General features: G+C 48.3%; 1 protein-coding gene across 3 annotated transcripts in view; it reads right to left on the minus strand.

Annotated features, from left to right (window-relative positions):
* Window positions 1-581: 581 nt before the first annotated feature.
* Window positions 582-26,344, minus strand: part of PRKCE (protein kinase C epsilon) — a 536,120-nt gene continuing 510,357 nt past the window's right edge. For 2 of the 3 annotated variants that reach the window (XM_004029173.5, XM_063695905.1), the window contains exon 15: window positions 582-3,833. In XM_004029173.5, coding sequence (XP_004029222.1) covers window positions 3,687-3,833 — 147 coding nt within the window. In that variant the 3' untranslated portion in view covers window positions 582-3,686. Of the gene's footprint in view, window positions 3,834-22,555; window positions 22,586-26,344 lie in introns of those variants that run through there. The other variant, XM_019021115.3, reaches the window with a different exon arrangement.

Here is a 26,344-nt window from a genome sequence, read left to right on the forward strand (position 1 = left end):
AGAGTGAAGGAGGAACCTGGAGAGCCCGGGAGTCGGCAGGATGGGCACAGACATGGGCTGCATGGGGGAGGCGGGCAAGAGCTAAGCATGGAGCCCCGCTGGCCAGTCTGTGCTCCAGGCCAGCCTGCAAGGAACTCTCACCCTAGGAGGAGTCCCTGGACCCCTAAGGCCTATAGTTCCAAGCATCAGGCTCAAAACTGAGTCATGAGGAGGCTCAAGTGGGCATTGTTTGCAAGGTGGTCCAGCATTTGCTTCTCTGGAAAGACAAAAATGCAGATGCCGCCTGCCTTCTTTCCTATCACCCAGCACCTCAAGGCAGACAGGCCAAGGCAGCTGAGAGCCATGTCCAGTCGGCACGGGTCCCCCTTATTCCTTCTGACAGCCCAGAAGCACAGAGGCAGGGGGAATGTGCAAATATGGTCATTTGCAGCTTTTCTGCATCTTCCAAGGAGAAAGGAAAAGCTGAAACCACGTTTAGGTTTAGGAATTTTTGAATCTCTAACATATAAATGGCAAAAAGCTTCATTAGTGCCACTTTGCCACTCATAACGGAGATGAAAAATTCTTATTGGCACTGAAAATAAGACTTAACGTCATTGTATTTATTAGGTTCTGAAACAATACACATTCACATCCTTTTGAATACAGTACATTTGGCACAATAATGTTTACAATGAAATAACACTAATGAATGGCAAGAGATTAAAATTACATCCAGAAAGGAAAAAATGTACAAATAAAGCATCACAATACAAAAAAAAAAAATCCTAAAATTGAATACATTTTACAGTTAGCCAGAATTATTTTGCACATAATTTAAAAAGAGGTAATTTTTTAGCCTTTTTTTTTTTTTAAAGCAAGAATGCGTTGTTTTTTCACCTTTGGAGGAAAAAAAATTATGTTTCTACTTCACAAAGTCCATAATGAGAGAACACAGAAGAACAGCTATCCTTCATATATTTTTTGGCTTTTTTTTTTTGCACTCCCATTTTTTTTTTCTCTGAGAGAGAGAGAGAGAAAGAGAAAGGGGGTGGGGCTGGAAAGATTAGAAAAAACTGGCAGAAGTGTTAACAGTGTGTCTATTTTCAAACTCTTGTAAAAATGAAAATGAAACAATGATTACTCAAGGAACACACAAGCCTTTTTCTATAGACCTTTGCTGGATTTAAATCAGCCTATGTGAGAACTTCACCAGCCAGAGGCATCCCAGCCAGCCCAGCTTTGGGTGCTGAAAAGGGCCCTTTCTGGGACAGACTGACTGACTGCCTTCAGCTGCCAGGTGGAATGTATTATTTGACTTCCCAGCAAACTTGCCAGTTGTCCTGTAGGAAAGGCCCAGTTCCCACTGCCGTGCAAACACCAGGCCCTTGGACAAGGCCATCTGGCATTGCGGTTAGAGCTTGCTTGGTTGTCCAAAGTTTATAATGGTGAAGAAAGCAGAAGAAAGAACAGTAGTTACACATGAATATGATGGGCAGTATTATCATGTCTTCCTAAAAAATGAGATGATGCCACCGTAAAGATGTTTCTGTGCTTGTACTCAACTCCAGAAGATAGTCTCTCTCCAGAATGTCAAGTTACCGAAGATAAATTAAATTAATCTAATGTTCTTCATCATTCACTGGTATGCCAAACACATGAATTGATATATCATAATATTTAATATTTGCAATTATCTTAAGAACAGATAATAATTACACCTGAGTTTTTAAAAAATAAAAACAAGAGAACTGAATGTCATCATTAGTAACAAAGGCTATGACCAGCCAGATGCAAATATGGACACAGACTCTCTAATGGGCTCAAGATAGTTACTGTCCGAGCTTTGAAACCACCATCAAAAACATTCCTTTCTCTCCCCCATCTCTATCAGGGTATAATAGAGCACAGGAGAACTGTATGTGAGATTTAATATAGCTTAATATATGTTTACATCTTTTAAAATAAACCAAAATGAAATAAACAATACAAAGAATCCCCAACACACCCCCCCATCCCCCATAAAGGAACACACCTATCTCTCGGTAACTTGAACCAATACACTTACAGAGTATTGCACCTGGACATTATTATAATTATTCTTTCATAGACTAAAGTTTTATAATATGCCTGAACATGCAGCAGTTGATACCTCTATATTCAATGAATTAATTCCACAGGCCTTGCAGCAAACACTATATACAAAAATCTCAAATGTACAAAAGGCAAAAGCTTCATTAGTGCCACTTTGCCACTCACAAGTATATATATTTAGGGGCAGCTAGGAAATCCACGTGCAATAGTTGGAATGGATTCCATTCCCTGCTAAATCAGTTCAGTAAATTAGGTAATCAAATGACCTCTGGGAAACATATACACAAAGCCACAGAGAACCCTTGGAAATGAAAGAATAACACTGTTAGCATATCTACAGGAGGTAATGTCACATCCCTTCAATAGTGTCCACATGAGTTGCCATTGCATGTCACACAGAAACAAAACTGAGTACATCTTGCGACATTGTCAGTTTTCAAACAAGTTGCTCTTCAGTCTCCAGATACCCTTTGTATAACCCATGTTTAGCCTCATTCTGCTTATTCCAAAAGCAGATATTTCATATATAACTTTACATGTTTAATGTTTAAAAACCACAACACAGTAGTACTACCATTTTGTATAAGTGCGCAAAAATAACACACTGCTGCAGAAAATAAATAGTGTTTATGCTAGGAACTTAGGATGAAACTGGAAAGAGAATCTGGGAGCTGAGCTTTGTTGGAACCCCAGGGTCCTCGCCTTTGTGTCCAGGTAGAACTTGAATGATGAAGAATGCTACGTGTTGCCTTTTCTCTCAATTCATACAGCCCTCATGTGTCACTCGGGCATTGACAGCATCCACCTTGGACGACCGGTTTCTCATTTTGTATTAGCCCTTTAATATCTACCTGTATTCAGACTGGAACTCATCTCTTTTGGCCAATTAGAAAGTGAATTTGAAAATATATTTTTCAAATGTTAACAGAGTTCAAAACCCCGTTTCTTTTTCCACAAAGAGGATTTCTTCCACAAGACACAAACTTACATGACTTTGGCATGCTGAAAAGCTAAAACCAAAGCAGGCAAGAGTTAGCCATTCCAGAGCAAACCAACCCAGCTGGCCAATCCCTGCATCTCTGGTCTCCCTCCCTTAGAGGGCATGCCTCAAGGGCGCCCTCCCTCGTGTGTGTGGAGAAGCACCAGTCTCTTCTCCAGGACAGAAGGGCAGGGATGGCAAGCTGGGGTGCAGGAGGGAAAAGAAGCAAGAGGGGTCAGGATCTGTGTCCGATAGCAGAGCCAGAGTCTTCTTGTTTGCTTTCTTTCTTTTTTCTTTTCTTTGCAGTAAAAGAACTGAAGTTGCTTCACTGCCAGGAGCCCCTGAGGAGTGGAACCAGGCTTGCCAATGGTCCAAACACGGCAGTGTATACAGCTAATTGCTGACCCAACGAGTCTGCATTACTGGTGAGACAAGAACCGAGAGCGCCTTCTGGTCACCAGGTGGGAGGGGGAGGAGGTGGCCTGGGGCAAGGGAATGCAATAAATAGACAGTGGACATGGGACTGGGGCTCCGAGGAGGAGAAGTAGTTCAAGACCTGCTGAGTGTCTCCAACACAGGAGTCTTCTCTGCACCCCTTCTTGCAGCATCGGCAAAGTCCAACTGCAGTGGGCTCTCAGGGCATCAGGTCTTCACCAAAGTAGGAGAAACCTTTGAATTCCTCCTGGTTGATCTGCTTTACAATTGCTTCGTCCACAAGGGTGAGTACCGGCTCTTCCCGGGTAAAGTCTTGGTCAAAATTATTGACATCTCTTTTGGTTTTCTGTGGGAAGAAAAGAGAAAGTGGTGGGTTGAGGCTGCTCTCCCTCCTGAGGGCCCCCCATGGGGAGTGGGCACCGCACTGACCAGCCTGTCACCAAAGCAGGCCTCTAGCTACCAACAGACAGCAGACACGGGGCTGTCCCGATGAGGTAACAATGGATGGCCCCAGGACCCGGAGGTGAGAGACGAGGAGAGGAAGAATGAGTCAAGGTGAGAAGGAAGAAGGGGTGAGAGGGTATGATGGAAAAGCAGGGAAGTGGGATTCCCACAGATGTGTGTGTGTGTGTGTGTGTGTGTGTGTTTGTGTGTGTATGATGCAAAGGTCCCATCTCACACCCTCTTTCAGCAACTGCTGTAACCTACTGGCTCCATTACAACCTCCCTCCCTGTGACCCAGGGAACAGATCTGAATCCCCTCTCAGAGGTCCTTCTTCCCCATAACCCGGCCACATCTGCTCCAGGTGACATCCTCTCCACAAGCCTGCCTCGATTTCCACTTACTCTCACCACGAACCCAATTTTGTGCTCCAGTATTTTTTCAATTATTACACTCAGCACATTGACTTGCCATGACATTTTTATGCTTTTGTCTAGACCAAGAGCTTCTTAAAGGCAGAGACCTTGTCTTGTTCAACTTTGAGTTCCCAGCAGTTCCCCAGCAATAAGTGTCTACTGAATGAAGTAAGTAAACTCACCACTGACTCCCCAGCTCTGAAGGACCCATACCTCTGGGTTGAAGTTCCCAAGGTACAACTGTGTGCCTTATGGTTCTTGGGGGGTGGGGTGGAAGGGAGCAATCAATCAACCCAGAAATGAATCCTGGTTTTTGGAGAAAATCAGGAAGTATAAGTAATGCTCTCTGCCTTTAGGGGCTTAGAGTTGAGTTCAAGGGGTCAGTAGTCCTGTGTAGAGCACATCGCTTTAGTTAGAAAAATTTCCATGGAGAAGTTGGGATTTGGGCTAAGACTTGAGGAATGGGCGACAACTGTACTGGTAGAAATGGGAGGGAGGCACCTTGGCAGGGAGAAGGATGGAACAAAGGCAGGGAACAGGAAGACAAAAGATGCATACACAGGGCAGCGGGTTCACTAAGCTGCAGGGGCAGAGTGCGGCATGGAGATGGCGGGAGTTAGGGCTGGAGTCCAATGGCAGAGGCCTTCAATAGCAGGTCCCCTCTCCCCCACAGCACAGAGCACAATGCCCAGAAGATTAAAGGCAGGGACTCCAGCAATACTGTTTTCAGACACTGATTAACTGGTATTACCCAGGATTAGTGACTTGGATGATGGAATAAATCTTGTGGAAAGATTCACATTATTATTTGTAGGAGAAATAATATTAATATACACTATGCTCTGTGGAAACCACTAACCTAAAGAAGTTAATAAGTAGTCCATGAAAAAAGCAGTTTTGACATAAAGCCACGTTTTCTACCCTGCTCTTGGAGATTTGCTATGCACATTGGCAAGTTAGTCTCCGAGCAATTCTAGAGCGAGGAAATCTGGTTTGCTTTGTTTAGGCTAGCCTTCCTCAAACTTGACATAAAACTTTTTTGTTTTCCTAAATAGTTTATGAACACCTCTCCTGAGAGCAGGATCTACAGAATGCAGTTTGGAGAATGTTGGTTTACAGTTTACAAAGAATCTTTGCATTTATTCGCTCATTTGATCCTCAGAACAGGCCGGTAACATCCTGATCCTGCAGATGAGGAAACTGGCTCAGAGAGGTTTGGTGACTTTCCCAGGGTCACTGGACTGGGTAAGAGCAGAGCCAGAACTCATGTCTGGGCTTCAGTGTGATGCCTTCCACAGTGGGTAAGGTCTGGAAATCCGGACACGGGAGGAATTGGAAGATATAACAAGAGTCAAGTTCAACCAGGAGACATTTAGGTAACACCACTAGGCAAAATAAAGCCGGAAAGGCCTGCCAGTAGGCAAGCATGGGTGGAGACAGCTGTGAGTCTGGGAAGATAGTGGGTAACGTGGGCCGGGTGAGCTGCGCAGGGGACTGTTTTCAACTGGTCCCAGGTTGAAATCAGAATCACAAACAGCATGGAGGAGGGACAAACTGATTTCTACCATCTTTTAGCACCACCAGTCCTGCCTGGTGTCTTCTCTCTGGGTTTGAGCTGCATAGGTCAGCAGGTCTCAGAGACCTTGGAAGGGGGAAGGGGGGGACACACAGAAAACCCAAGGGATCCCCAGAAACAGAACCTGTAGCTGAGGGGTGTCCATGATGCCCCTGAGATGGGAAAGCTGGGTGGTTTGGTCACCTCTGCCAGGAGGGCTGGCCCCCGGCAGGGGGACCATCTGTTCTCCCTCTCCAGTGTGTACAGAACAAGAGGAAAAGGAGGGCCCTGCTTGAGAGGGAAACAACAAAGACCATCCCCACGGTGACGCACATTGACGCGGGAGGGTGACGCCTGGGCAAAGGGTGTGGCGACACCTCTTCTGAAGATCTCTATGGAAGGGGGAGGGATTCACTGACTGGGGAGGATTGCAGGCTATGGGTCCTCTGTGCCTGGTGAAGTGAGTCCAGAGGGAGGAGCGGGCTGGGTAGGCTGTGGCAACAATTAGGGAAGCCCTGGGTATCATCCCAGAAGGCAAGCCAGGAGCATCCACGCCGGGGGAGCTGGAGCCGAAGGGGACAATGGAGTAGTAGGGGTGGCAGTAAGGAGAAAAAGAGAGTCAAGGAATAGGGCAAGAAGAATATTCCCTTTTTTGTAACGTCACTAAGGACGGGCCTTGCCCAGGTATGTGGTAGACTGGTATAATCCAGGCAGAGGGCTGGCTGTACAAGGCGTGTAGGCAGGAGATGCCTTCACCATCTCTCCTAACTTGGCACTCACCACACTGAGGAGGCTCCCTCTTTTCAACTAATGTATGATATAGTGACCGGGATTCTCCAGGTTTCAGAATCATCCCCAGCTCCCTCCCAGATGGCTGCTAATGAGGGGAACCTGTGTATGAAGAACTTCAGAAAATCTGTAAGCTCTCTGGCACTGGCTCTCCCTATTTACCTGATTGTGTTTCACCTGTTGGTCATTAGTGTCTGTTAATCATGGAAGCTGGTTTCATTTCTTGAGGTCAACTGAGCATAGTGGTAAAGCTAGATTCTACAGGATGTCTGAATTTCATGACTTGCTGTTGTGAATCAGGGAACCAGGCTCAGTCAATACTGCTAGTGGTGTCATTCCAGAGGACCTTAGCTCCATGGTGGGCTATCTTGGAGAGCCATTTGGCTCAGCTCTGAGATTCTTGAGGTTCCAGAATCATCTGTGGCATTTGAGAGAGTATGCCATTCTTCATGATCGTTACAGACTTGGCTCACCCATCTCCTTATACAACTTGGTCCCTACCCTACTTTACTTGGAGACATTTCAGGTGCATGTGAGTTACCCATTTCTAATTCAAATAACCATCCCCACTATGTGCAATCTCTAACTATTAACACTAGAGGCTTGGGAGTTTTCCAAAGCAAACATCTCTGGGAAAACCCATCCCCTATTAATGGTATGTAGGCAGCACAGCATCCTCAAATTTGGAAAGAACTGCAGATTATATTCTTTACTCACTGATTGTATTCTTTGAAAAGCTGCTACCTCCCGCACAGAGCAGGCACATGACTTGACTTAAAGATTCTGAGGGGCAGGCTCTCAGAGACACTTGTTTATCCTGATCCTCAGTCATCCCTGCCTCCCCTAATGCCTAAATGTCAGGCTCCTGGCCCCCACTGCAGAGCCTGAGAGATGACAGTGGGACACAGGGAACAACATTCTAACTCTCCAGTCCCTTCCTAATCCATGAAGCCTTTTCTACAACCTTTGGCCCACACTTAGGGAAGGCTGAATAGAGTAGGAGGAAGATCACTGGCTGAGCTCATTCTGGTGCCATCCTTTCCTGGTTATTGACGCTGTGAAGTTAACCTCTTTAAGCCGTGGTCTTTTCATCTGTCACACGGGGGTGGTAACAGGCACACTATAGGTTTCCTTGAGGACTGAGTGAGATGTGACATTAGGTTCCTTCTGCAGAACCTGGCATACAGAGGGCACTCAATAAATGATAGCTCCCATCATGCCTTCAAATCTTAGCATTCGTGTGCCATGGGCATGCATCAGGCACAGCTTGGTTGTTTCCCAACACAGTGCGTGGTATCTGCCCATCAGTGAGTTTCCTGAAGGTAGGGGCTGAGTCTTACCTTTCTTTCGGTGCCTCCAAATCCTGAACTAGGACTGAGCCTGGGCCTGCCTGAACATCCTAGTGCTTCCTCCAGCAACTGAGATGCTTCATTGCACATCACTGCTTTTGGGGTAAGGTCCTGAGTTCTTTCACTCACCTGCTTCTGAGGCCCTTCAGGAGCTTGTCCTTGCCTCATCCCCCAGGTTCATATCCCTGGCACTGCCCAACCATGGGGCTTCCTCCTGCTTTCTCCTGCCTCCAGCCTTGCACAGCTAGCCCTCTACCTGGAATGCCCTCCCCTATCCCTGCCTTCTGCCCCATATCCATGCAATTTCCCCACCTCCATGTACATGCTCTTCTTTCAGGAACCCTCCTCATCCCTCCAAGGCTGCTTGAGCAAAGCTTCTTGTGGGTGCCCTCACCATCTCTCCTAACTTAGTACTCACCACACTGAGGAGGCCTCTTCTTTTCAACTAATCTATGAGCTCCTTGCAGGCAGAGACTGGGTTGAACTCACCATTCTATCCCCAGCCTAGCACAATGCCTGGCACATACTGCATACTCAATAGATATCTGCTAGAAAAAATTAATAAATGCACCTCTCTTGCTGCTACTTTATCTAGAGCCAGTAATGTGATCTGGGTTCAGGGCCAGGGGCTGCTGTCCTGTCAGGGGGTGTTTTGATTTTGGGAAGTGGAGGCAGGGAGTTGGGGGGGATGGCTGTAGTCTGATTCATGAAGGGCCTACAGCCAGGCATCCCAGACCATCACTAGGCCCACGGGGTCTGCAAAACAGGTAGGCTTAGGCCCAATTAATGAAATTTCTTCTCCCAGGACTTGGGGCACTAGAGTTTTCTAATTGCTGACACAAGATAGAAACAAACAGGTTCGACCAGGGTTTGGGAAAATTCCATCAAGACAGATATGTTTAGGGACTTTGTGGGTATGTCTGACCCCTGTGGCTGATGTTAGAGGAAAACAACATTCCGATTCCCTCTGGCATCGTTTCAGAAATAAGGTCTTAGATTTGAGAAATCTGGGACTGACTCTGCGGGAAGGGCACATTTTTGGTGTCTGTAGTCAGGAAGGGAGGAAATAAGAGTTTCAGGTCACTCCAGATCCCTCTCAGAGACTGGGCCTGCCTCAGAGCTCAGGCAGCTCTGAGGCCTAGAGACTCAGCGGCTGTGGTGGTGTTGGGAGCCCAGGGCAGAGGTAGGCAGGCAGCGTCAATGCTTACTTCCTGTCTGGCCAGCACAATCTCTCACAGCCCTCACTGTGCTGACGTCATAAACTTGAGCTTTCGGAGGAGCCAGCAGTGTCTGCTTCTGTCTTCATCTGATTCCCAGGAGATCAACAGATGACTTTGTTTTAAAGCACTGAGAAAACTCCCTGATCTTACAGGCTGGGGCATAGGGCTGGCTTTCATGTGGCTGCCTTATTGGTCCCTGCCTTCCCCCTTAACTCTGCTTGGCGTGACAGCAACAGCACAAGTAGCATAGTGACCCCAAGCCAGAGGTCCTCTGCCTCATGGGGTGTGACCTGAACTGAGACATGCTGTCTCTACATGGTCTCCCAAATGCCAGCATCCTTCTAGGTCCCACGTGAGGCTCCTTCTTATGACTTCTGTAACTCCAGTCTCATTCCACCCTGCCCTCCTCCCGGCTCCTATGGCACTGTCTGGATCATGCATTTAGCCCCTTCTGCTATTTCATGTGTATCATATTCCCCATCATACCCCTCAAGGTACCTACTGCAAGGCAGGGCACACAGCAGACACTTAATGTTCACTGGCTGGAAATAATTTTAGTCACCATAACAGCCAAATCCCAAGTCCGTCCTAGCTTTGAAATGTCCATATTCTTATCTATGCTCCACTTTTCTCTTTTAAATATTCTAAAAGAAAAAGAATTTAAACAATTAGAACACTTCCTCAACATTAACTAGATCCTCATATAGATGCATATATTCTTCATAGTCATACATTCGAATTAAAAGAATATATGTGTATATGTTTATACACACATACTGATGTGTGAAGTTAAATGAAATAAGGAAGGTATCACTGCATAGTGCCCTGCCTGGCAAAAATGAGAATCTAACTCTCAAGTTAAAAATTTCTCTAAACATAATCATCTGTCATCCCTTCTTCCTCTTTATAATTTTGTTAGCCAAGAAATGTTCATACTTTTGGATTTTCTTTACAGTAAACAGGTCAAAATGTATAGAGGGGTCATCTGGCACTGGACTGCCCATGGAACTTTCTACTGGGAGTCCATGGCAGTGCTCTATTTTTTTTGAGACAGAGTTTCGCTCTTGTTGCCCAGGCTGGAGTGCAATAGCACAATCTTGGCTCACTGCAACCTCCGCCTCCCGGGTTCAATCAATTCTTCTGCCTCAGCCTCCTGAGTAGCTGGGATTACAGGCATGTGCCACCACGCCTGGCTAGCTTTTGTATTTTTAGTAGAGATGGGGTATCTCCCTGTTGGTCAGGCTGGTCTCGAACTCCTGACCTCTGGTGACCCACCTGCCTCGGCCTCCCAAAGTGCTGGGATCACAAGTGTGAGCCACCACGCCCAGCCATTTTTTTTAAAATCCATATCCTTGGTAGTGGCCAGAAGTGACTGCTCAGTTCCTGCCTCTGCGGTCTGAACAGTGCCAAGTGCAGTGGTGTTACTTTCTACTTGGCGTGAACCCTTAAATTACATTAACATTGTCTAAGATAGTATCAATGTTTTATCATTTCTTAAGTAGCTATGAGAAAACATTGGCACTATCTTAGTTGTATCAATCCAATTTTACCATGTTATGAGTTGAATTGTGTCTCCCCAAAAAGATATGTGAAGTTTTAATCCCCAGTACCACAGGATGTGGTCTTATTTGGAAATAAGTTCTTTGCAGACGTAATCAAACGAAGATGAGGTCATTAGACTGGGCCCTGATCCAATATGACTGGTGTCCTTATAAGAGGGGAAATTGGACACAGAGACAGACATGCAGAGAGGGAAGAGACACGGGGACACGTGTGAAGACTGAAGCTGTGCGGCACGAGCCAATGAACGTCTGTGGCTACCAGAAGCTGAAAGAGGCAAGGAAAGATTCTTCTGTAGGTTTCAGAGGGAGCAAGACCCTGCCAACACCTTGATTTCAGACTTCTAGCCTCAAACCATGAGATCATAAATTTCTGTTGTTAGATAAGCCACCCAGGTTTTGGTACTTTGTTACGGTAGCCCTGGGCAACTAATACAGACTCCAATCTTATTTTTCTGAAATTGATTTAAAAAAAATTTTTTAAGTATATAAAGTAGAGAAATGAAATCTCGCTGTGTTGCCCTGGCTGGTCTTGAATTCCTGGGCTCAAGTGATCCTCCCACCTCAGCCTTCCAAACTGCTGGGATTACAGGTGTGAGCTACCATACTCGGCCTGAAATTGGTTTTTAAAATCCTAACGTAATCCTTTACACTTGATTTCTTCTTATTTTGGGACATATTTCTAGCCTGTCAAGATCACCATGATTCTGCAACTTACCTCTCTGAATCTCAGTGTATTTACCTAGGAAGTAGACATAACAGACATACCTAGCTTTCTGAGGGTTATAGGTAAAGCTCAGATAAACCCTAAAATACAATGCAAATGCCATTTTAATTCTATCATCCATCTTATCTGCTACATCCTCCAGCTTTATGTCATCCTAAAATTTGATTGGCATGCCTCCAATCTCTCTGTTGGGACACTTATGCAAATATTGTTTAGTACAGGATCAGGACCAGAGCCCTTTGACCTGGCCCCTGAAACAGCCCTCTCACAAAGGTGACATCAAGTCCCACCAGCACTCTTTGGGGTGTGGTTGTGAAATTCATTGAGAAGCAACCAGCCATGGTCACTGTTTTCATTTTGCTCAGTTGCTTTGCTGGAATAAAGATACAAACGGCTGAGCATTTCTCTGCTGGAAATGAAGTTAATTGTTTCAAGTGATTACTACTGCCCCCTAAATGTCCACAAACTATCTTCTCATTAAGAATTTATAGAAACTTGCTTTAATAATATCAATTTCAAAGTGTCCTAAGTTCACATTTTCCCAGTTTCTGAATACTGGGAGATGGGTTGCCTTTCTCCTATCACTTGGTATCATTACTCTATCCCATCATTTCCAATTTACCAAACAGCAGGCAGAGCAGATTCTTCCGTAACCTGGAATGTAATTCACCTGGGCCTACACTGGAGTCACCTGGGGGAGCTTCAACGCACTGAGCTGCTCGTCCCACTCTAGGGATTCTGTTGAATTGCTTTGGGATCTGGTCTGGGCATGGAATAATAGGGCTCCCCAGGTGAGCTTTATTAAATGTAATTTGCCTCTCTTGGGTTTCAATTTCCTCTTAGTGGTTTTCACCCTTATCTTTGTACTTTGGAGCCATTTCTCTTTAGGGAAAATTGGAGGCAAAATAACAGGTCTGCTTTTTGCCATTTTTTAACACAGAGGTTCTCAATCCTGGCTGTGCATAAAAACCAAACACAGCCATTTAGACACCTGAGAGTCATCCTAGGCCTGATGAATTGGAATCTCCAGACGGTGAGTTTTTAAAGCTCCATAAGTGATTCTGGTGGGCAGCCTGGTGGAGTCCCTCCATATAAAGGCCGTGGGTCTCTTTCTTTCTTCTTTTAACAATTTCAAAAGGCCTGTTTTCATTGTTGCCCAAAGGCTTTTTTAGGAGCCTGAGACCATACTAGATTTGGCCTCCTCCAACACATAGCAAGTTCATGCTATATACTGGCATTCCTTCTCAGCTTCATGACTTCTTGGTCTATTTTATATTGGTATTTATAAAATTGGGACATCTGAGAACTCTCATGGAATCAGACTGGTTTCTCTAAATGCCGATCTGTGAGAGGTAGCTTAGTGGCTTAGCCTTCATGCTCTACAGCCAGACTGCCTGAATTCCATGCCTGCTTCTCCAGTTACTAACTTCGTGGCCTTGGGCCAATTATGTAATCTCTGTGCCGCCATTTTCTCATCCATAAAATGGGGACATTAGTAGGCCTCCCCACATATTTGTTATGAGGATTAAATGAAAGAATACAATCAAGTGGTGAGAACAGTAGGTGACATCGAGTAAATTATTGGCATTGTTCCTTCCTCAATATATCTAAGATCACAACTATATGGTTAGAACAAACAGAATTGTCTTTGGGATGATCCAGGAGAGAACTTTCTATCTGGTCTCAGTTCACGGAATAATCATTGTTTCACCTAGGCCACCTGTGTGCATTTATCTCCCATGCACATGAAATCTAGAAACAATTAGTTTTCACTGGAGGCAAATAGCCAAATATGTGACCCACCCAAAAGAACATTTCTGATTCTTTTTTGCCTTCCTGTGCTGTTTTCTCTTTCTTTCTTTTCACGGACATTACATTCATAGTAAACTTTATATATACGTCTTTAAACTTTCTGGAATAAGAAAGGAAAAACAAGGAAGGAAGGATTTTGGAAAAACAAGGAATGAAGGAAGCAATTTTAGCACTGCTGGCTAAAATTGCAGGCTGTCTAACACCAGATCTCGGCTGGGCATGGTGGTTCATGCCTGTAATCCCAGCACTTCTGGTGGACAAGGTAGGTGGATAGCTCGAGCCCAGGAGTTTGAGACCAGCCTGGGCCACATAGTGAGACCCTGTCTTTACAAAAAAATACAAAAATTAGCCAGACACGGTGGCATGTGCCTATAGTCCCAGCTACTCAGGAGGCGGAGGTGTGAGGTTGGCTTGAGTCCAGGAGGTAGAGGTTGCAAGAGAGCCAAGATCGTATCACTGCCCTCCAGCCTGGGTGACAGTGCCAGATCTTATCTAAAAAAAAATTAAAAAGCATCATATCTCCTTTTCTAATGAGTGGGGCATGTGTGTGTCTTTGGGTGTCTGTGTGTGTTGTGTGTGTGCATAAACCCCAGTGGCATGGGGGAGCCTGGGCGCACCGGGAACTGAGGAGCCCAGCAAGCTGAGGGCTGCATGCCTCACCAGCTGATGCCACCTGTCGGGGACACAGACCCAGGGGTCCCAGGTCTTTGGAGTTGCCACGAAATGCCCCAGTCTACATTTTCACTTACATCTCTCTTTAAATGTTGCCTACTAATTCGATTTTAAAGAAGTTATCTCCTGGCTGAATGGGTCTCACAATCCTCCAGTTTGCGACCTTTACGTCATTGAAAAGATTGCTGCTTCCACCTTTTAAGGGAGAAGAAAATGAAGACCCACTTGCTTTTTAAGCGTGATGGCACAGATGGCAGTTAAAATGGGAGGCCACTTGGCCCACCATTCCCCAGCCCACGGGAAAGGGTCCTGGCAGCTAGGTGGCCCCTGTAGTCCTAGGGACAAGCTGCCCAAACCTCAGGCTGGGCCTCACAGGCCCCTTCCCCACAATCTCATTGGTTTCCTCGCTGAAACACTTCTGAGGGAAAGTTGCTTCATTCCTTTGGAGGCAGTCAGTAGACACACATATCTGTTTTCTAAATGGACCAAATTCTCTCAGACCGCCAGGCATTCTGAACAATCAACCACAGCTGAATTTTATCAGGTCTGCTGTTTGATGGAATTCAACTATTTCCCATCTCCAGTCTCATTATTGTTTGCTAAACTATAAAAAAAAATTTTTTTTACAAATTCCATGTGAGAAGTTACTTTAGGAAAAAAGAAAACTCTACTTCAGGTATTAGCTAACAGCAAACCTCCTCCCCTACACTCAGCAAATAGAGATCAAAGGAGTTCAGCCAACTATGGTTTGTCTGGGAATTAGCTGGGGTCTATAGACACAGCTTTCAGGGATTGCCATCACAGAGGCAAGCAGGTGTCCCTGTTATAAAGAAGTTGCCACCAAACTTCTAACATGTGTTATGATGCTTTGAAACAAAACTTCAGGGCAACTACCCAAAGGTTCCTTTGGAAGGCAGTGCCAATTCAGAAACCTACAGAAGAAAGGGAGGGCCCAGGAGAGAGCCCCTTCCTGGCTCTTGCTCCTGCGAAACTGGGGAACATGTTCCTTGTGTGCTGTTGGTAAAGTGAGAAGCTTTTCAAGGAGACTTTCAATGCTGCTTCTATGTCTAAATTCCATGGCTCAATCATTTGTAAGCAAAAGTAAGGAATATAAAGTAAGCTTCTTAAATGGGGTTCCCACCCCTGGAGCAAGGGTTGCCATTTTTTTCTGTGAAAGGCCAGGTAGTAAATATTTTAGATGTTGTGAGCCATATGGTCTCTGTCATAACCACTCCGCTCTGCCACTGTAGCCCAAAAGCAGCATGAACTTGTGTAAATGAATGACCATGGCTGTGTTCCGATAAAACTTTATGGGCACTGATGTTTGAATTTCATACAGTGTTCATGTGTCATGAAATAGTATTCTTCAACCATTAATAAAATGTTGAAACCATTCTTATTCTAGGGCTGCACAAAAGCAGGTGGTGGGCTGGATTTGGCCCTGGGCTGCAGTTTGCAGACCCCTGCCTCAAAGGATGGCTTCAGGGTTTCCACGAGCCTGGTAGAATATAGAACAGTGTACTGTGTTTGTGACACCTTGGGGTTTTCCTGGAGACAGAGTTTACTGTATCAGATTCTCCAAGGGGGTAGTGATACCACTGCCAAGTTAAGAACCACTGATTTAAACATTTCCATTATAAAAAGCCTGGCTTTCTAAGTGGTACAATAACTGTCTCTGAGGAATCCACATAAAGGAGAAAGCCCTGAGAAGTATTTTCAGGACCTGAAGTGCCCCCTTTTGCTTAAGTCTTTCAGACCACAAGGGTCCCCAGCACGGGGCATCCCCTCTGGACTTAGTGACTATACGGTGCTCTGTGGGGAAGGCTGTCTCATGTAAAAATGGCTGAGAACACTCCCCTGGATGTAGACTGTGTATCTAAGCCTCTTTCCAGAGGTGTCTTCTAAGTGCAGGTGAAGTCAATAGTCTCAAAGCGTTAGCTCCAAACACATTATGTCTCCATTCTTGTTAGTGAAGGAGGCATTTCTGGGCAGTTCTGAGGGATGGCGCTTATTCCTGCTCCTCAAACCCTCCCAGGGCCGCCCAGGCCCGCCCAGGCCTGCCCAGGCCCACACCTATGCACTCCTTTGGCTGTGACACGTTGATTCTGAAATTTGGTAACAAAAATATAAAGTACACATTCCGGCCACATGGGGCCACCTGATTATGGATGAGTCCACATCGTCCATCCAGTGCACACTGGCCCCAGATGACATCCAGTCTGGGATTTAGAAATGGCCTGGGTATGTCGCTAAGTGCCCCAGGAGTCTCGGCTCCTGCAAGAGGCTGGCAGTGTCTGGGGGGAAAGAGGGCCTGGCGCTTCTGACACTAGCAGGGCCCAGCTCAGCCTGGCTTTGCAGGCTTCCAGCTAATGGAATGAACCCTGCAGAGTCTCTGGAGGACGGCAGAGAGCCACAGCCATTCTCTCCACCGTTGAGCGCACTGGCCCTCCAAGAGTCGAACTAAGAGGATGCTGCACGTGAGCTCTGAAACCATTCCTGAGGCCACTCAAGGGACGTGTCTGCTGCTGCTGTACAGGAAAGGAAATGCCTCTTCCTGGGGGAATGATCCCCAAACCAGGCTAGTCCCCTCCTATATATACCTTGACCCTTGTGCTGGGGTTCTGTTTCCTGGTACTCCTCATAACTGGAGCTATGATGACTCAGTCTGAGGTGTCTTTTCCACTGGACTGGAGCTCCACATGGGCATCTGCCTTGTGTTTTTAGCACCAGCTCAGTGCCTGGGACAGCCTTAGCTTCTTTAGGACGAAAACATAACAAAGCTGCAGATGGAGACTTTGCCAGTGCTTTGATGCCTTCAACACCCGGCTCTTGTAACCTCACACCCACTCCACAGGGAGGAGAGTGCTGTGATCACATCTCCATTGTAAAGATGGGGAAATGGGCTCGGAGGCATTAGACGTCTTGTCTAACAGGCAGGCTGGGCAAGAGGTGGGGTCAGGACTTGGAATCAGCTTGTTCTGACCCCTAGGCTGTGCCCCTGGCATGTACTATCCTGCCTCCCATGAAGAACTGCCGGGAGGCATCAATGCAGCCATCTGCACAAAGACACGCAGCACTGTGCCCAGCATAAGCTGCCAGTTCAATGGTTTCTATCAATAGCGGTGTTGCTGCGTTAACATCAAACAAACAACTGCATTCTGCTGTGTACCCCTCACAGTGCAAGAGGCCACCATCACCACCAAGTCTTTTGGGGTTATTTCGTAGACATTGGGGCACCCCAGGAGAGGCCTGGGACAGAACATGATGTCGAAAATACTGTGTGGCTATCCAGGAATAAAGAGCCTTAGAAGGAGACAGTACCCTGCCTGAGCTGGCTTGCCTGGGGCCTGAGCTTGCTGAGCCAGGCCCTGCAGTGAGCTGGCCCCCCGCAGCGGGATGTGCAGTGGCAGGACCCGAGCCTGGCGATGCAGCAGGAGCCTGTGTCTCCAGCTGGAAGTGGGTAAGAAAACAGTGGCAACTTGGACTCATTCTGCTTCTAACTGGGGGATCTTTTTCATTTATCATCTACTTTTTAAAGCCGTGTTATTGCTGACAGCTGTTGGGTTTACCATTCCAGGGATATTTTTGGTATCCAAAGAAGAAACTTTCCAATCTGGCCCTGGCAAAGGCCCAGTTCCTCCACTTACCAATCTCTCCCCCACTTATTTAGGAAAATGTTCTAGATAGAGATCAGTTCTCTTGGCCCAGGATTATTGCACTGCCTGTGAAATGGGAACTGTAAACATTCTAATATGTGCCTCTCAAGTCAAGACGAAGTCACCCACCTTCTCTCACCATTCAACAATAATTTCAGGTTTCCTAATGCAGGATCTTATGACCCCCAAATTCCCGGGCATATACTGGAACTGATCTTGAGCCATAAAAGGTGAGAAGAGAATTTTGAGATAGAGCTGAAAAAAACACTGTATATCTGGGGAATTCATTTGTTCATTCCACAAATATAGATTGAATACCTACTGTGTGCCAGGAATTGTTCTAACTGCTGGGGATGCACTTGTGAACAAAACAGATGTAACTCTCTCCCTTGATTGCTAATTGCTAATTACTGTGCATTGCTAATTGTTGACGCTGGATGATGAACACATGGGGACTCATTCAATGATTTGCTCTACTTTTATATATGTTTGGAAATTTCCATACTAAAGTTAAAATTATAAGTCCCAAATCTCAAAAACATGATGCTGAGTGAAAGAAGGCAGAGACAAAAAAAGTACATGCTATGTGGCTCCATTTATAAGAAACTCTAGAAAAGACGAATCTAATCTCCAGTGACAGAAAGCAGACCAGGGTTGCCTGGGGCTATGGGCAGGAAACTTCTTGGGAGGATGGAGGTGTTCTATATACTTATTGTGCTGGTGGTCACACGGGTGTATGACATTTTTCAGATGCATCAGAATGTGGACTTGAAATGGGTGCATTTATTCTATGTAAATTTTATCGCAATACATTAAAAAAACCCTGCAAATCCCTGCTCTCACATGGCTGGGGCTGGAAGAAATCTTAGGGATTACTTAAGTCCCTCATTTTACAGGAAAGGAGCAGAGAGATTCAGTGGATTTCTCAGCATCTCACAGATAGTAACAGTTCTGTCCAGCACTTCCCCTTAGCTCACTGCCTGTGATACAAGGTGGGTGCTTCAATCTGAAGTGCCACATTTTGGGGTGACTGTCTTCTCAATTATTTGGTTGAACACCCACACCCCAGGTCCCTATAGTCTGAGTCTGCCACGCCTCCCAGGAAGTCTGCAAATCCTGTTACTGCCAACACTAGCTGATATGTCAGCTGCTGCGCTAGGGGGGAAGGAGTGCGGCTAAAGTCCTAGGTCAGGGTCTGGTTTATTTTCTAAGTCATCTCAGTTGATAAGCCCTACTCTGGAGGGCTTATCTTTCCATCTCCTTACTTAAGGCAAATATATTTCATAGTTCCCTGGCCTAGCCATTCGCCACCCTCTTCCACACCTACTGGCCTCTCACACCTGAAATACTCCATTGATCTCCAAGCTCTGTGCTCCAAGAAAGCTGCTGTTAAGGCTAAGTAGGTCCAGAAAGGAGTAGCCAGAGGAACATGGAGGGTGAAGGGCTGCTGCTATGTGGCCAGGCCTTCTCACAGTGAGGAGACTGAGGTTGATGTGGAAACTTAATGAACCTTCACAAACCCACGGTGTATTAGTCAAATCCCAGAATTCCAGAATAACAATGGAATGTTTAGGCCAAACCTAATTCTGTTACCATCCCCTTCCCCAGCACAAACAATGGGAAGTTAAGAAGGCACTGATCCCCCAAGTGCAAAACTGGATTCCCCAGAGTGTCTCTTCTCCATGACATATATGCCTCTGGAGATCAAAGGTCCTCCACTTGATGTGGGCAGAACACACCCCCCCCCCCAGTCAGCTTGCAAAGTGCCCCTTGGTGCCTGTACCCTTCAGGGAACAAATTCTGGCTGGAGGGCTGAGCCCTTCTGTGAGGGAGGGATGAGGCTCTGTCTGCCTTCACTTCAATACACACGAACCAGGCTCTGACCCCTGTCCCTCCTGGCAGCCAGACCATCCTTTAGTCCTCTCCGCAGAGATAGGCAGGAGGGCATTGCTTATCCAGCAGTGCAGACCCACTTGGATATGATCTTCTGCAAGACCCAAGACGAGAAGGGGGCTGACATAGGCTCTCAGGACCCACAGAAACCCTGGCTCCCAGCCTGTTTGGGGAGGCCCTCTTCTTTCTGTCCTCAAACCTTGAAAGGCAGAGCTCCAAATTCCTCTTGCAAATGAGCATCCTGTTAGGAGTCAGATGCTGGATTCTACCCTACTGCCTACTATCCCTTAAGTATTTTGCATTACCAAGTCTTCTGCCATCGAAGCTTTTCAAGGTGGCAATGTTAGGGTGATGGCAGAAGATTCTTTCCTTGCCTTTGTCAAGCTTCTCCCTCTAGGGCTTCAGGGCTTCACAGAGGGCGCAAAGGACATGTTCAACAAACACTTGTTGAATATAACTGATCTGAATCTTGCCTTTCCCTTTCTCCTTTTATGCCTTTCGCAGATAGTTCTTTCTTCCTGATCCCTCCCAGCTTTCTGTCAAGTTCCAGCTCCTCTAGCAAACATTCCCTGATTCCTCCTGCTGTCCTCTGGTTTGATCAGGCATGGCCTAGGAAGTCCTCCCATGCTCCCAGGTGAGTTGTATGTGTGTTACTTCAAGTGCAGGTGGGTCTGGGAGGAGACTAAGTTCAAGAAACACTAGTCTGATGAACCCAGGAAGGCATATACCAAAGTAACGGCCATTAAGACACAAAGAAAAGCTTAGGAGCTTATGAAAGTGCCCAGCAAAGCCCAGGCCAGCCCAGGCCTCAAACTCTTCCCTGGAGTGGGGGTAGGGGATGAAAATGATGTGTTCGTCGGCCCTCCCAATCCCAGGCCACAGGAACGTTCCTGCAATCAGAATTCTCTAATGGTGAAATCATTGTTCCTGCCATCAGAATTCTCAAATGGCAAAATTCCTGCAATCAGAATTCTAAAATGGCGAAATCACTTGTCCAGAGTCAAAGATGCTCCACTGAGGCTGTTTCGCTTAGAAATATTTGGGAGCGTGCTGTGCTGGAACAGGGTCTCACTGGTGACTGCTACCACTTCAAGGCTGGGGTGCTGAGGGCCGCACAGCTGTACCCAGCAAAAACACTACTGAGAATGAAGGCAGGGAACGTCAACGTGGTAAGCATGGCCACAGAGTAAAAGCAGGGGACGGGGGGTGGGGCGGGGGGTGCTGAGAAAATGTGGCAGAACTTGGGGTGCCATCCCAAGAGGCAAAAAGGGCTTGGAATGCTGGCACCTGGGGTGAGTTACCCTCGCAGTACCTCCCTTCCCTTGGCACTCCCCAGCTCATATCAGTGGCTGTGCTGGAATGACGCCCCCGCAGGCGCCTCAGCATTCTGAACTGTGCTCCTTCCCTGCCTTCAGATGCTTTCTGCCCTGTAATGGCTGGTGCCTTGCTGGATGGTGCCATCCCCTCATCTGAACTCCTGGCCCCTCAGTCCCTCTGGGACAGGAGTGTTGTCCAGTCCAGCCTCCCTTGGCCTCAGGCTCCTGTTGTCCTCCTCACCATCAGCATCAACACCATCCAAGTGTTCACCTGTATCAGGCACTGTGCTACTCATTTCAGGTAATTAGGTTTGTTGACGCTTCACAGCAACCCCAGGTGGTAGATATTTATAACCCCCATGCTATGATCGGCATACCGAGGCTCAGAGAGAAGTGGTGACTTTCCCAATATCCCACAGCCCAAATTAGAACCTGGTTGCATCTGATTCCAAAGCCCAGCCTCCAAACATCACACCAACCTCCTGCAATTCTTAACTCTTGATTCTTGGAGTTTGGGGATGAGAAGAAGTTAAAAGGCCAGGGTAGGGGTGGTGAATGGAGAGAGAGGAATTAAAATTCATTGAGAATCTACAGTGCACAAAGTAGCTTAGACTTATTCTATTCCTGTTTATAATTCTTTTTGAGACAGGATCTCCCTTCGTCACCCAGGCTGGAGTGCAGTAGCATGAACATGGCTCACTACAGCCTCAACCTCCTGGGCTCAAGCAATCCTCCCACCCCAGCCTCCCAAGTAGCTGGGACTACAAGTGCATGCCACCACGCCTGGCTACTTTTTGCATTTTTTGTAGAGACAGGGTTTTGCCGTGTTGCCCAGGCTTGTCTCGAACTCCTGAGTGCAAGTGATCTGCCTGCCTTGGCCTCCCAAAGTGCTGGAATTACAGGTATGAACCACAGTACCCAGCTATTCCTGTTAATAATTCCATGAGGGAAGAATTCTCATAGTATCCCAATTTTACAGATAAGGAGGCTCAAGGAAGCCAGAGGTCCAGGGGTGAGGTGAATTCTGAGTGTCATATGGCTTTCCTGTGAGAGCAATTTTATTCCAACCCAAGTCTCTCAGAAGTCAAAGCCAGTATCCTGTCCACTGTACCATGCCACCCGCTGGGTCAACCACCAAAAACAGGTTTCTGGACTTTTCCCATGCCCTCCAGTCCTGGATCAGAGCCCTGGCTCTTGGAGGGCTCTTGGAGCCTCTTGGATGGTAAGCCGCTTGGATGTGGTGGACACAGTCCAGGGGGATGTCCTCATGAGGGGCTGCAGAACCCAGCATTGCTCCTGCCCCAGCTCTGCCAGGACAGAGGATGAGGATGGTGTCATGACTGGCCTCCATCATCACAACCCATGTTATCAGGTGGTCCCTAGGCAGGTGGGCTGGCTTCAGGGGAAGGGGCTGCCTGTTCAACAGGGCTCCTCCTCAGGTCGCTAACTTGGTGAAGTGTGCGGGTCTCGAGCCCACTTCCCAGGTTTTCTCTCAGCACAGCCCAGTCATGCAGGAGCATGCAGGAGAGGCCTCCCTCGGGGGTCCCGCCATGCAGCGCGGATGGCTGGATGGAAACGGATCATGAGGTTGAGAGGGGCCTCTATGTCACCGGGCCTGAGGGCTCACCTACCTGGAGAGACTCCCCACTCTGGAGGCCTTACCTTAAAGAGGGACATTCACACTGAAGCAAACTTGAAAAGAGAGAACATGTACACAAAGAGAAGTTTACTTGGCCAGCATTTCCCTCATTGCCTCTGGCTTTCACTGAGGACAACTAGGTTTCTGGGGAGGCAAATCTCTCCCTCCTACGCTGGCTTCCCCCCATTCCAGTGCTGAAGCCCTGGGAGCCAGAGTCTCAGAGCTGAACGCTTTTGAGGGGAAGGAATGGGTACACAGCAGAGAAGCCAGGAGTGAGCAGAACATCCCCAAGATCTGCAAGGTCAGATGATGCCCTTCAACCACACCAAACACATTGCTCTGCCCCTCCAGTCCCCAAAGAAGGCAAGCCCATCAGTAACACAAAAGCGAAATGTGCTACTGTTATTGGCAATTAGACAATGCCATCATCTTGGGATGAAATCCCCAATGGGATAGACCAGTGCATTCTAGGGTTGGAGATTTTCTCCAGCATCGAAGGCTTTGGCTCCAGCCTTGCTGGCTTTCCTGTCTCCCCAACCCCTCAGTGCTGGAGTATTTGCCACCAAACAGCCCCCCACTGTGTGTCCTTGCTCTGAAGCAAGCCACCCCCGGAAAATTGACTTGAGTACATGATGGTGCAAAGTCTTTGGTTTGGTGTTGATGGCACATCGCTTGCACAAACTCAGTTCATTATGTGGGTGGACAGAGGGTGAACAAGAGGAATACAAAAGGGAAAGTGGAGGAGGGAGAGTACGTAAGAGAGCTGAGAGAACGAAAGACAGGAAAGTCTCCACGCTGAAGCAGAGGCCACTGAAAACTGCACTGGGTGGGGGTTAGTACAAAGGGATGTTGGCCTGTAGTCAGGAAACCCAGTTGGACTAGTGACAGCTGGTGAGTCAGGGCAGGGGTTAGACAAGGGAGGCTTAGGAGCCGGGGGAGCAGAAATCTCAGCTTAGCAGACATCTCAAGAAGGCAAAAGCCTGGGGGGAATAGAAGCCAATTGAGGTATGTGATGGAACCTGACCAGAGGCCAAATTCCAGCTATGAATCTGGACAATCTCCTTGGTGATAGCTTCAGAGGGGCGAGGCTTCCTGTGCAGGAATGGAAGTCAGGCCTGAAAGCTGTTGTGCTGTTGCATCCTCGGCCTCTGTGGTGGTGACCCAGGGGCCCCCAGCCTCTAGTGAGCCAGCCTGGGCAGAGTACAGCCTTGTTGTGCCTGGCAGGTTCTTCCACGAAGGGGCTCTGTCCTTGTAGTGAGAGTGGAGAGGGTCAGGAGCTCTGCAAAAATATGCCACTGCATCCTGGCTCCTGTAAGTGACATGACTTCTTCCAGCCTCACCTCCAGCACCAACCACCTGACAAAACCAGGTCCTCCTTGTATCAGACAGGCAAGGCACCCCCTCCAGGTCACCCAGATTCAGTATGGCCAGCTGAGGAGTGGGGTAATTCAGGTTTCTGGAGACTGGTGTCATTCTAGTATGATGCCAAAAGGGCATGGCTTGGAAGCAAGTGGAGGTAACCCACGACAGAGGAAACCTGGAGCTCCCTCAGGGGCTTCAGGCACTTGACTGAGTCACCTTGGAGGTATTCAGTTTTACCAGATTAGGGCACTTGTACAGCTGCCTTCCTTGCTTGTTTAAACACACACCCAATGTCTCCTTGAGGCCACCATCAAATTGCAAGGCTGATGGTGTTTGCTCACAGACTTGATCCTTTCCCTTCTCACAGTGTCTTGCCTTTGACCTGGAGTCTGTCAAAGACCCAGGACCAACAACTGCACATTGTCCCTGGCTGCTTGTGATCCGGTAACTTGGAGGTTTTTTTCCCAATGTTGGGATCTAAACCAGTTTTCCCTCTTCCCTCTGTCAAAGCCCTTTCTTTCCCAGCTCTGCTAGGAAGGCATCTCACATGTCCTCAAGTTATTTGATATCCTGTCTTGTGATGGCAATCTGCCCCCTGAATAGAAGCCACCTCACCACAACCTCTGTGGGGTGCACCTCAGCTTCCCCGTGTCTCTCAGTGGCCTCTGTGGGGTGTGCCTCACCTTTCCCGTGGCCTCTGTGGGGTGCACCTCAGCTTCCCTGTGTCTCTCAGTGGCCTCTGTGGGGATGAAGCTCAGCTTCCCCGTGTCTCCCCAGTGGCCTCTGTGGGAGGCATCTCAGCTTCCCTGTGTCTCTCGGTGGCCTCTGTGGGGATGTGCCTCAGCTTCCCCGTGTCTCTCAGTGGCCTCTGTGGGGTGCACCTCAGCTTCCCTGTGTCTCTCAGTGGCCTCTGTGGGGTACACCTCAGCTTCCCCGTGTCTCTCAGTGGCCTCTGTGGGGTGCGCCTCAGCTTCCCCGTGTCTCTCAGTGGCCTCTGTGGGGATGCACCTCAGCTTCCCTGTGTCTCTCAGTGGCCTCTGTGGGGTGCACCTCACCTTTCCCGTGGCCTCTGTAGGGTACACCTCAGCTTCCCCGTGTCTCTCAGTGGCCTCTGTGGGGTGCACCTCAGCTTCCCCATGGCTCTCAGTGGCCTCTGTGGGGTGTACCTCAGCTTCCCCGTGTCTCTCAGTGGCCTCTATGGGGATGCACCTCAGCTTCCCTGTGTCTCTCAGTGGCCTCTGTGGGGTGTGCCTCACCTTTCCCGTGGCCTCTGTGGGGTACACCTCAGCTTCCCTGTGTCTCTCAGTGGCCTCTGTGGGGTGTGCCTCAGCTTCCCCCTGTCTCTCAGTGGCCTCTGTGGGGTGTGCCTCAGCTTCCCTGTGTCTCTCAGTGGCCTCTGTGGGGTGTGCCTCAGCTTCCCTGTGTCTCTCAGTGGCCTCTGTGGGGTGTGCCTCAGCTTCCCCGTGTCTCTCAGTGGCCTCTGTGGGGTGCGCCTCAGCTTCCCTGTGTCTCTCAGTGGCCTCTGTGGGGTATACCTCAGCTTCCCCGTGTCTCTCAGTGGCCTCTGTGGGGTGCGCCTCAGCTTCCCCGTGTCTCTCAGTGGCCTCTGTGGGGTGCACCTCAGCTTCCCCGTGTCTCTCAGTGGCCTCTGTGGGGATGCACCTCAGCTTCCCTGTGTCTCTCAGTGGCCTCTGTGGGGTGCACCTCAGCTTCCCCATGGCTCTCAGTGGCCTCTGTGGGGATGTGCCTCAGCTTCCCTGTGTCTCTCAGTGGCCTCTGTGGGGTGTGCCTCACCTTTCCCGTGGCCTCTGTGGGGTACACCTCAGCTTCCCTGTGTCTCTCAGTGGCCTCTGTGGGGTGTGCCTCAGCTTCCCCGTGTCTCTCAGTGGCCTCTGTGGGGTGTGCCTCAGCTTCCCTGTGTCTCTCAGTGGCCTCTGTGGGGTGCGCCTCAGCTTCCCCGTGTCTCTCAGTGGCCTCTGTGGGGTACAACGCAGCTTCCCCGTGTCTCTCAGTGGCCTCTGTGGGGTGCACCTCAGCTTCCCCATGGCTCTCAGTGGCCTCTGTGGGGTGCACCTCAGCTTCCCCGTGTCTCTCAGTGGCCTCTGTGGGGATGCACCTCAGCTTCCCTGTGTCTCTCAGTGGCCTCTGTGGGGTGCACCTCACCTTTCCCGTGGCCTCTGTGGGGTACAACTCAGCTTCCCCATGTCTCTCAGTGGCCTCTGTGGGGTGCACCTCAGCTTCCCCATGGCTCTCAGTGGCCTCTGTGGGGATGTGCCTCAGCTTCCCTCTGTCTCTCAGTGCCCTCTGTGGGGTGCACCTCCGCTTCCCCGTGGCTCTCCAGTGGCCTCTGTGGGTGGCCATCTGTTTTGCCTGTGGTAAGGCTGACTCTGCTTATGCAGCACAGAGTTGTCCTCACTGCTGGTACCTGAGCTAGGCAGGCACCCACATCC

Source organism: Gorilla gorilla, chromosome 12 (genome assembly GCF_029281585.2).
Source record: "Gorilla gorilla gorilla isolate KB3781 chromosome 12, NHGRI_mGorGor1-v2.1_pri, whole genome shotgun sequence".
In the NCBI taxonomy this organism is placed as follows: Eukaryota; Metazoa; Chordata; class Mammalia; order Primates; family Hominidae; genus Gorilla; species Gorilla gorilla.